Raw genomic sequence first — 9,669 nt, 5'->3', positions numbered from 1 at the left:
AACAATAACAATATTATGATAGTTAATTTTTTAAAATAGTTTATTGCAACGAAATTATTAATGAGTAGATAAAAGCTATGTATCATAAAAATTATACATAACGAATAATTGTAAATATAAATATAATTATTAAAAAATGAAAATCATATAGTTTACTTTTTATAAAAGTTGTATAATATATTTTCATAAAATATATTGTTACTTTATAAAATACAAAAAACGTTAGTAACTATTTTCTTATAAAATATTATAGAGTTGATAAATAACATAATTTTTATTATTGGCCTTTAAAAAGTATAAGTTTATTAAATAACTGACGTTGACTATTTGATTTATCTATACTATTTAACGCTATATAGTGTAGTCTAATTTTTACATATTTGTTGACAATAGCTCGAATTAAGTGGACAACGTGATTTTCCATTAATGATTGGTCGTATGCATGCTTATTTAAATCTTTAAATAAAGTGACATTAATAAATTGCTTCAAAACTTGGTTTGATATATAAGATTCATTATATTTTCGTTTTATAAATGTTTTGCTTGAATGAATGGCACACCGAATTTCCGTCTCACATTTACGACAAATAGTAATAACATCCTCTGATGGTTGCATTAATCCCTCGCGACTTTTTACGCTTATTAAATTATTCTTTCCATCGCTATTTATTAATGCACTTATACAAATATCGCAAATTAACTTTTTTTTAAATTGTATTACGACATAGCCGGCAATATATTCGACGACATTAATACAAAATTCCGAAATTTCCCGAACATCCGAAATATAGTTATGATCATTAATTAAATTAAAATCTTCATTATAATTATTGTTTTCATCCGATTCATCATCATGTAATCGTGACAGCCGTGACGTGGAATTTATAATATCTTCGGAATTTTTTATTTTGCCAGCAGATGTGACGTGTAAAATGGATATTTCTTCTAAAGAAATACAATTACCCGTTTTTGAGACGGATATCTACGTGAACAAGAATTTTTTTCATAGCGGCTTTGAATTGTCTGACGGTAGGATTATTATTTCCTCCGCCATGATGTCTAAAACATCCAAATAACAATTCTATGTGATCCTGACTAAGTTTATAAAACGGAATGTATTTTAAATAATTATTCTCTATACAAAGTTCTTTAAATAATAATAACGCACTTTCCATACAAATGAGAAATCCTACAAACCCTGTTTTGCGACGAGATTGACATAATAACTCGCCATTTTCTTTTTTTAATGATAATATGTATAATTTAAATTCGTTAAATTTATTCATTACTAATTCTATATTTTGAGAACATAATGCTTGCTTTAATCCAATCTGTTTCATGTTTTTTGAATTTAATATATCGAAAAGATCATTAAAAGTTAATAAAAATTTGATTGTTCCCTCGCAACCTTCAAATTCTTTTAACATTAAATTTTTCTCACAAAAAAAAAGCGAATCTGCTACCGATGTACTAAAAATTTGAGCCGCTAAACGGACTTTCATTTTTTGTTTATTATAATTGATGTGTGCGCTGCGTAATTTGTTCCCTAAATGCATACTTTCCCATTGTTGTAATTCATGAAGCTTATTTAAGTATGACCATTGGATTGGTTGATTATTTCCATCAATAAAACTTCGGATGTCTCCAAAGGTATTTCGTATCAATTTTAGCATGTGGCTAGGATCGAGAAAAGCCACTATTTTTTCATTTGTTATAGGATGTGGAAATGATGTCTGCAACGAAATAATATCATTAAAATTGCATCCAAGATTTTTAAGAACAGAAAAATTTGTAGATGTTCCGTCACAAGTCAAAGATACTATTCTCAAGCCCGTTTCATGCACAGCCTTAAAGCACTCAATCACTAAATTACTTTTCTCATCTGTAGATATTCCTTTTATTAAATAGTACGCGATTGGAATTTTCCATCCACCATTTATGCAAACAATTAGGGATGTACCGGATAGTAAATTTGCCGGATACCGGATATCGGATATCCGGAAATAATATAATACCGGATACCCCGCCGAATATCCGGTAGACTAAATATCCGGCCAGATTGCCGGATATTTGCCGGATACAAGGTAATAATAAAAAAACCAAGAAAAATATCCGATTTAATTATGATATTTTATATTTTATTTGCATAAGAATTATCAAAAATTGTAATTTAATATTAGTAAATTTTTCATGATGAACAATAACATTTCAGCATTCTGCGGTGACAATCTGTTTCGATTATCAGAATAAACTAACTTTCCCGCACTAAAAAGTCTTTCTGAATCGACAGAAGAAGGAGGAGCACTTAGGTATTTTATAACCAAACTTTTTAGATTAGGATATTCCAGAGCATGTGTTTTCCATCATATTAAAGGGTCCTCATTTCTAGGCGACAGTGGTATCATGAGGTATTTCGCTAGCTCAGCATTGTAGACAGCTGTTTTCTTTTTACTTCTGTCACTTGGTTGTCTCACAAGCGGTGTTTTAATTAATGAATCATCAAGACTATTATCAGTATCAGATTTTGAATTATTTACTATTTTGTCGAAACACTTCCAAATATCTTCGTGTGTTTCACTTGACATCTCGTCTTTGAGAAGGGCTGACGTTATGACTCTGCGTACTATTTTTGGTATCATTAGTCACTCCTTTATTCATTTCTAGTAATTCTTCAACAATCCACTGTTTGGCTTTATTTTCGTCTGAACAAAATTTTGTTTTGAATCTTGGATCTAATACGGTAGCGAGCACATTTTTGATCCTTGACATTGAGTCCTACATATAACAATAGAAAATACAATTATTTATTTCAAAGAAAAAATAATAATGGGAATTCATTAAAGTAATAAACAATGTGTAATAAGTTTTTATAATAGAAAGGAAAAGACTTCTTCTTTCGACAAAGGACAAAACTAGATTGATTTATTAAAATTCATTTCTCTTTACAAACTAATTTAAGACTATACATTTAAACCTTAGTTCTACGAAAAAATCTAGTTACAATTAACAATATCAATTTACTTAAGGTAATTAAAAGATTTACTCGAATTTAATCTGCAATGGATTTATATGCACTTAAGCCTTAGTTCCACAAAGTAATTCAGTTATATCTAAATGCATTAATCTATTTAAGGCAATTGAAAAGAAATGTTTAGGATTTACCAAGAAAACAAAACGCGAGCAAACCATATCACTACAAATGTAATATAGGAATACCTATAGGATTTAGAAATCGTTCTTCCATAGCTTTTTTGAGATCTTCTTTCAACATCATTACTCCAGTATCTCTTTGTCGTTTTGAAAGATACGAGTGTAGAGTAACAATTGCCGGAATAACATATCCAATTGTCTCAAAATCTGAACTGGCTATTTTAGTCATTTCTTCAAATGGTTGGAGAACACGTATAACGTTTTCTACCATATTCCATTGTATAGCCGAAAGGCTTGGAATGTCTTTCTCCGCAGCATATGCAGTTACCGCTTGCCGTTGTTCATGAAGCCTTGACAACATATAAAATGTAGCGTTCCATCGAGTGCTAACATCTTGAATTAACTTATGAACTGGCAATTTCAAACTTTCTTGTATGTTTTTGAGTTTTGAGCAGGCGAGTGAAGAATGGTTAAAGTGTCCAACAATTTTCCGACATTTTCCCAAAATTTCAACGAAATTTCGATTTTTAAAAATGCAATCGTGAATTACAAGTTGTAAAGTGTGAATAAAACATCCTACACTCTCTCCTAATATATCTGTAAAATAAAATACACAATATCTATAATTTTAAATCAATTAGTCAACCGTATTCCATAGCTCCATTTTTACGAAACGAATACTATATATTAAAATTGCTTAAAAACAAAAATGCGTACCAGTTCCTATAATCATGTTAGAAGCATTATCCCTTAAAATGAGATGAATTTGACTAGAACTTATTTGCCATTCTTCCATCACATCATTTAATATCTGGCCGATATTGGAACCAGTATGACTGCCAGGAAAGTGTTTCGCGCTGAGTACAAGTATTTCTCTATTCATATCGTCACTTCGAATGAAATGAGCTGTCAGGCTTATGAATGATTCGTTATTTGCTGGACTAGTCCAAATATCGGTTGAGAATGATATGTTCTTCGCAGTAATTAATTTTTCTTTATATGCTTTTAAATTTTTATAGAGATATGGCATAATTTTTTCGGAAAAATATGTTCTACAAGGTAATGGATACTGCGGTGCTAAGTAATTCATCAACCTTTGAAATCCTTTTCGTTCAACTAGTGCGAATGGTTCAGCATCAAGAGCCATCATTTCGCCTAAAATGTAGCATTAATTGATGTTAATGTTACTTATATATAAAAATTAAAAAATACTCACAGATCTTTTTGGTTATGTTCAAGGCTTTTGGATCATCCAAAGACCACATTTCTTTTTTCTTAATTAAATATTGCAGAGTAGGCTGATAAGATTTTGATTGTGAGATCGATGTCGATGGTGGAGAATTCAAGTTTAAAGCTGGTCCATCAGTTTCGACATCATTTGTATTTCCATTTCCATCCATATTTTTAATTGTTGATGGATGTTTGCTTTTTAAATGATTCCACAAAGGCTTTGTGGAAAATAATTTGGGAGATTTTCCTCTCACAATTTTTTGTTGCGATGATTCACAAAGTAAACATTCCGCCTTTTTTTCATCATCTTTATATATTTTAAAAAATTTCCATACTAAGGATTTTTGTGCCATTTTTTGTTTATAATTAAATTAAATTTTCTTCTTCTTTTCGTAGGTTAGATTAGATTAGAAACAATAGAAAAACACTAATGCCCTTCACTAATCTGCAGAGGGATAACTTGATAGCAAATGATTAGCTTTGTTCATAGAGGACTCTGCGTCTCTAAATTATCGGTAATGGTGCCAATTTTAAATATAAAATTTTGTTACGATATCCGGCCAGGCCGGATAGACCGGATACCGGATAGTTACCGGATATCCGGCACATCCCTACAAACAATCATAAAAGTTAAAGCTTGGGTTGCTAAGACATTATCATCACAAGCAATATTTTTTCCCAAATCAATATAACCGCTAAATTTCGAACCGTCATATTCCAAATGTTCTCGAATAGCCATTTCGTCAAAGATTAAAGAGCCAAATAATGTATAATTTGTTTTTTTTACACGTTCGGTAATAGAGCTTAACGCTTCTGAAGAAATGCCAGGTTCTTCATTAATAGTTCTATACCAAGAAGAAATAGTTTTTGCGTGTGGCAAGCACTTATTAAATTGATCACGAACATATTCATATGCTCGTGGAGAATAATAGTGGAGTGTTAATGCAAATGACCTGATTTCCGGTGTATATTGTTTAGATAAGGATGCATTTTTTTCCCGTCTAATTAAGCGTTCAAAAAGCTTACCGGTTGATCCACCTAGCAGATGTATCATTTCGGCTTGTGTTTCATTTAACAGTTTATTATTTTTTAATTTGTTTAAAATGCTTTTGAGTGTGAGCACTTGATCACTGTATCGGCGTATTTGTTGGTGCACATTTCTCATTTTCTTCGCATGTTCTGCTTCCAAAAATTTTATTCTTCTTCGAAATCTACATTTTTCTGGAGAATTATAGATGCGCCTTGGTGATACCATTGTCGCTTTATCTATTTTAGATAAAGATTGTGCTAAAATAATAACAAATAATAGTTCTATCAGATTTAAATAAGTATAATATATTGAAATTATCAATCTATTTCTTTAAAAATAGGTGTATAATGCATAATTAATAAAAATTATTCTTACATGGAAACATATTTGTCACTGGTAATTCGATTGATTCTGTTGGAACTATTCGTACTAACGAATGATCTGTTGTATGTATATTATCGTTTGTAATACTGGCAGGATTTTTAATATTAGATTCTGCCACAAAATTTGAAGAAGAAAGTTGATTTTCATCATGTATAGATGATTGTTCTACTACAGTAGAATTTAAAGAAAGCTGTTGTATTGCAAGTGTTCTCTAAAATATAAGAATATTCATAAATAAAATATTATATATAGTATCAACATTTATCAAATAAAAAAATAAATTTTTATTATTATTTATACACTAGGCAATGCATTTGGCTTAAGTCGAGTTATCAAACATCTCTTATCAAAGAATTTCTCATCAAAATGAGCAGAGCAAATGCGAGCTGTATTTGGGATAGATGATAAATTTATTCCCAAAATTTCTAACCACAATGCTCGAGTTGTAGGATTTTTTGGAAACCTAAAAAAACAATGTTGTTTAGCAATTTATACTCTTAAAATAAAATATGTATATTACTTTAAATGTGAGAAAAATTAATACCTGTGGAATGTTATTTTTACATTTCTTCTATTTCCTTGTTTTTTCCAATTTTGACAATCGGATCTATTTTTGCACGATTGTAACAAATACTGCACCATTGTTGACACAAATTTTGTTAATATAATTTTTATTTCTATATTATAAAAATAACCTCAATCCCGAACCTCTTTGTGCTAACGTATGCACTATTTTACATCACTGCGCTGCGCAAACTAACAGCCAATCAAATCTAGGCACACTTTACCTCGTCGCATCGTCCCGCGTGGCTTCCCCCCCGCAGTGATATGCTCTGTCCCTATATTCCTTTGTCCGTGGTAGGGATATGGGTATCCAACACATATATATTTATGTACGCCGTTAATTAATACAAAATCAGTCTTTATTTTTGAGATCACAATTTTATCTTTGGTACAAAAAATAGAGTCTCTTACGTATAACAATCTTTCAAAAAGGGAAAAGAAAAAAAAAGAACCAAGGGAAAATAAAAATATAAGAGGTGCTAAGCCTAGCGTGGCGCCATGTGATGCCTAGTGTGGCGCTATTGTCGTATATCGCGTTGTGGTTGGTCGTTCCGTGGTTTGTCCACGAGAAATCCCCAAATCGCCGTTGGAAGGGTGAATGGACGCTACATCACTCCCCCTCGAGTGGCGCAGCTTAAGACTGAGTCGCGAATCTAACGCGTTTGCCTGGGTAGACTCTCAATTTAGTGGTTTCCGTGGCTTGCGTGGATGATGACTTGTCTTCTTCCTCAAATCCTGCTTCCATGAATGCCGGTTAATCCACAGAGATGTTAACTGCCTCTCCTTTAATAAGAACTTTAAATACATGATCTGTGATTCTTTCGTTTACCGAGTACGGTCCTTCGTATGGTGGTTCTAATGGGCCTTTTACTTTGTCCACTCGCACAAAGACGTGGGTACATGTATATAAAGTCTTATGCGTGAATGTCTTCCTTTTACTGTGATGGCTGTTGGTAGACCTGACATTCCGCATGTGCTCTCGGAAATGTTGTATAAAAGTCTCTGGTTCTCATGCAACATCTTCGTTACAGAAATATTCGGCTGGTAAACGTAGAGTAGTTCCATATACCAATTCTGCTGCTGTGGCCTTTATGTCTTCTTTGATGCTGGTGCGTAACAGAACAACTGGTAATGCTTGTAATCAATTTTTAGATTCATGGCAACGGATTGCAGTTTTCGAAGAACGATGCCAACGTTCAATTATCTTATTTGATGCTGGATGATACGCTGTAGTCCTTGTACGTTTGCATCCCAGAAGATTAGTCAGAGATCTAAACAGTTGCGATTCGAATTGTGTTCCTTGATCGGTAGTGATTGTCGTGGGCGCGCCGAAACGTGCTAACCAGGTATGAAAAAGTGCATCCATGACGGTGTCCACTGAAATATCTTGACTGGAACTACTTCAGACCACCTTGTGAAACGATCGATCATTATTATGCAGTAACGGTATTCTTTAATGCTGGGAAGCGGTCCAATGATGTCCATGTGCGCGTGATCGAATCTTGTATCAGGCACTGGGAAGTGCTCTGATTCGAGTCGGTTATGTCTGTGTGTCTTGTTTTTCTGGCACTGTAAATAAGTTCGTACCTATTCGGTAATGTCCTTATTCATTGCTGGCCATACAAATCGTTGTCCAATAATTTTTCGAGTGACGCGTCCACTGGGGTGTGCTAGACGGTGTGTGACATCGAATACTCTTTTTCGTAAGCTTTTAGGTACATAGGCCGTATCTACGACGATATCAGAATTGTACACGAATTTTCTTTAGCTGCAGTAATTGAGCTTCATTTTGAAGTAGGTCTTTGAGTTCCTCGTCGGTGTGCTGTGCCTGCGCGAGTTCTTCGGTTGTAACGACGACTAGCATGTCGATTAATTCGACGCGTGACAGTGCATCGGCTATTGTGTTGTTCTCTCCTTTGATGTAGATGATTTCCGTGCAAAATTGACCAATGAAATCAAGCTGCCTTAACTGCCTTGGCGATGCTTTCGAAAACTTCTGTAAGAAAGCATAGGTTAACGGTTTATGGTCGGTTTTTATTATGAATTTGCGACCTTCTACTATTGATTTGAAGAATTTGAGACTGTTGTAAATGGCTTGGAGCTCTCGATCATATGTGCTATAATTTCTCTGCGCTGGGCTGAATTTCTTTGAAAAGAATCCGAGGGGTTCCCAATTTCCTTGGTTGTATTGTTCCAAAACGGCACCCATTGCTGCATCTGAGGCGTCTGACTTTATTACCAGGACTGCATGTTTTCTCGGATGTGCTAATAGAGTTGCGTCTATTATTTGCGGTTTGCATTCTTGGAAGGCTTTATCTGCACGTTCATTCCATGCTGTAGGGCGTTTATCTTTCTTCTTGGCGTTCGTCAGATATTCATGGAGCGGAGCCTGCGTGAGCAGCGTTAGGAACAAATCTTCTATAAAAGTTTATGATTCCTAAGAAATGTCTGAGTCCGTTGATGTCCGTTGGTTTCTCCATCTTCTTAATCGCTTCCACTATCTTATCCAGAGGTTTAGTGCTTTGACTATTGATGGTATAATCTAAGTAATTAACCTCTTCTTTGCCAAAAACACATTTTGCTACATTGATGGATAACCCGTGTTCTTGTAATCGTTGAAATATTTGGAGTAAGTGTACGCGGTGTGTTTCCACGTTCGGTGACGCTATTAAAATGTCGTCGATGTAGCAATGACAATAGTCGATGCCACGAAGGACACAATCCATAAGCCTTTGAAATGACTGTGCGGCGTTTCGTAAACCGAAAGGCATCACGTTGTATTCGTAAAGACCAAATGGTGTTATTACTGTTTTTGGATGATCCTCCTCTGCGACAGGTATTTGATGATACGCCCTTGCTAGGTCTAGTGTCGAGAAAATGGTACATCCTTCCAAATTGTGTGCGAAATCGTACAAGTGCGGAATTGGGTATCTATCCGGCACTGTGATGTTATTTAATCGCTTGTAGTCGCCACATATTCTCCAATCGCCATCCTTTTTTGGTACTAAATGCAATGGATTAGCCCAGGGACTAGAGCTGGGTCTACAAATGCCCGCATCCAACATATATTGTATTTGTGCGCGTACTGCATGTATAATCTTTCACCAGACAATCTGCGCGCCGGTTCTGCGACCGCTGGACCTGAGTAATAATGTGATGCGTTACTCTATGCTTTGGTTTCTGGAGGCTTACCAGTTTAGTGATGTCGCTGAATTTCCGCAGGAGATCGGCAAAAGGATCAGCATGGTCAAAAGTGGTAATTCTTCCAATCTCAGAAATTGACAGTTTACCGTCTACCTTGCAACTTGTAG

General features: G+C 34.3%; 2 protein-coding genes across 2 annotated transcripts; both read right to left on the bottom strand.

The window, feature by feature from the left end:
* Window positions 1-2,208: 2,208 nt before the first annotated feature.
* On the bottom strand, window positions 2,209-4,653 carry LOC105255883 (zinc finger BED domain-containing protein 4-like). Its single transcript, XM_025410934.1, has 4 exons — window positions 4,367-4,653; window positions 3,868-4,305; window positions 3,217-3,747; window positions 2,209-2,775 (listed from the first exon to the last, which is right to left on the bottom strand). Exons 1-4 carry the CDS (start codon window positions 4,548-4,550, stop codon window positions 2,693-2,695), a joined length of 1,236 nt encoding a protein of 411 aa, XP_025266719.1. The 5' UTR covers window positions 4,551-4,653; the 3' UTR covers window positions 2,209-2,692.
* A 111-nt stretch (window positions 4,654-4,764) lies between these two features.
* On the bottom strand, window positions 4,765-5,934 carry LOC112638747. Its single transcript, XM_025410954.1, has 3 exons — window positions 5,786-5,934; window positions 5,407-5,667; window positions 4,765-4,991 (listed from the first exon to the last, which is right to left on the bottom strand). Exons 1-3 carry the CDS (start codon window positions 5,793-5,795, stop codon window positions 4,885-4,887), a joined length of 378 nt encoding a protein of 125 aa, XP_025266739.1. The 5' UTR covers window positions 5,796-5,934; the 3' UTR covers window positions 4,765-4,884.
* Between the last annotated feature and the right edge of the window lie 3,735 nt (window positions 5,935-9,669).

The sequence above is a fragment of the Camponotus floridanus genome, unplaced genomic scaffold, assembly GCF_003227725.1.
Source record: "Camponotus floridanus strain SB8 unplaced genomic scaffold, Cflo_v7.5 scaffold36, whole genome shotgun sequence".
NCBI classification, from domain to species: domain Eukaryota; kingdom Metazoa; phylum Arthropoda; class Insecta; order Hymenoptera; family Formicidae; genus Camponotus; species Camponotus floridanus.
Note: the sequence above shows the minus strand (reverse complement) of the source record. Positions and strands in the feature narration are given on the sequence as shown.

Excerpts from the sequence above, each read along its gene's own strand:
- LOC105255883 (XM_025410934.1), bottom strand. The coding sequence starts at position 4,550 with ATGGATGGAAATGGAAATACAAATGATGTCGAAACTGATGGACCAGCT. Across the intron at positions 4,306-4,366 it reads GAACATAACCAAAAAGATCT|GCGAAATGATGGCTCTTGAT; the intron begins GTGAGTATTTTT and ends GCTACATTTTAG. Across the intron at positions 3,748-3,867 it reads TAACATGATTATAGGAACTG|ATATATTAGGAGAGAGTGTA; the intron begins GTACGCATTTTT and ends TTTATTTTACAG.
- LOC112638747 (XM_025410954.1), bottom strand. Across the intron at positions 4,992-5,406 it reads TCTGCTAGGTGGATCAACCG|GGATGTGCCGGATATCCGGT; the intron begins GTAAGCTTTTTG and ends GATTGTTTGTAG.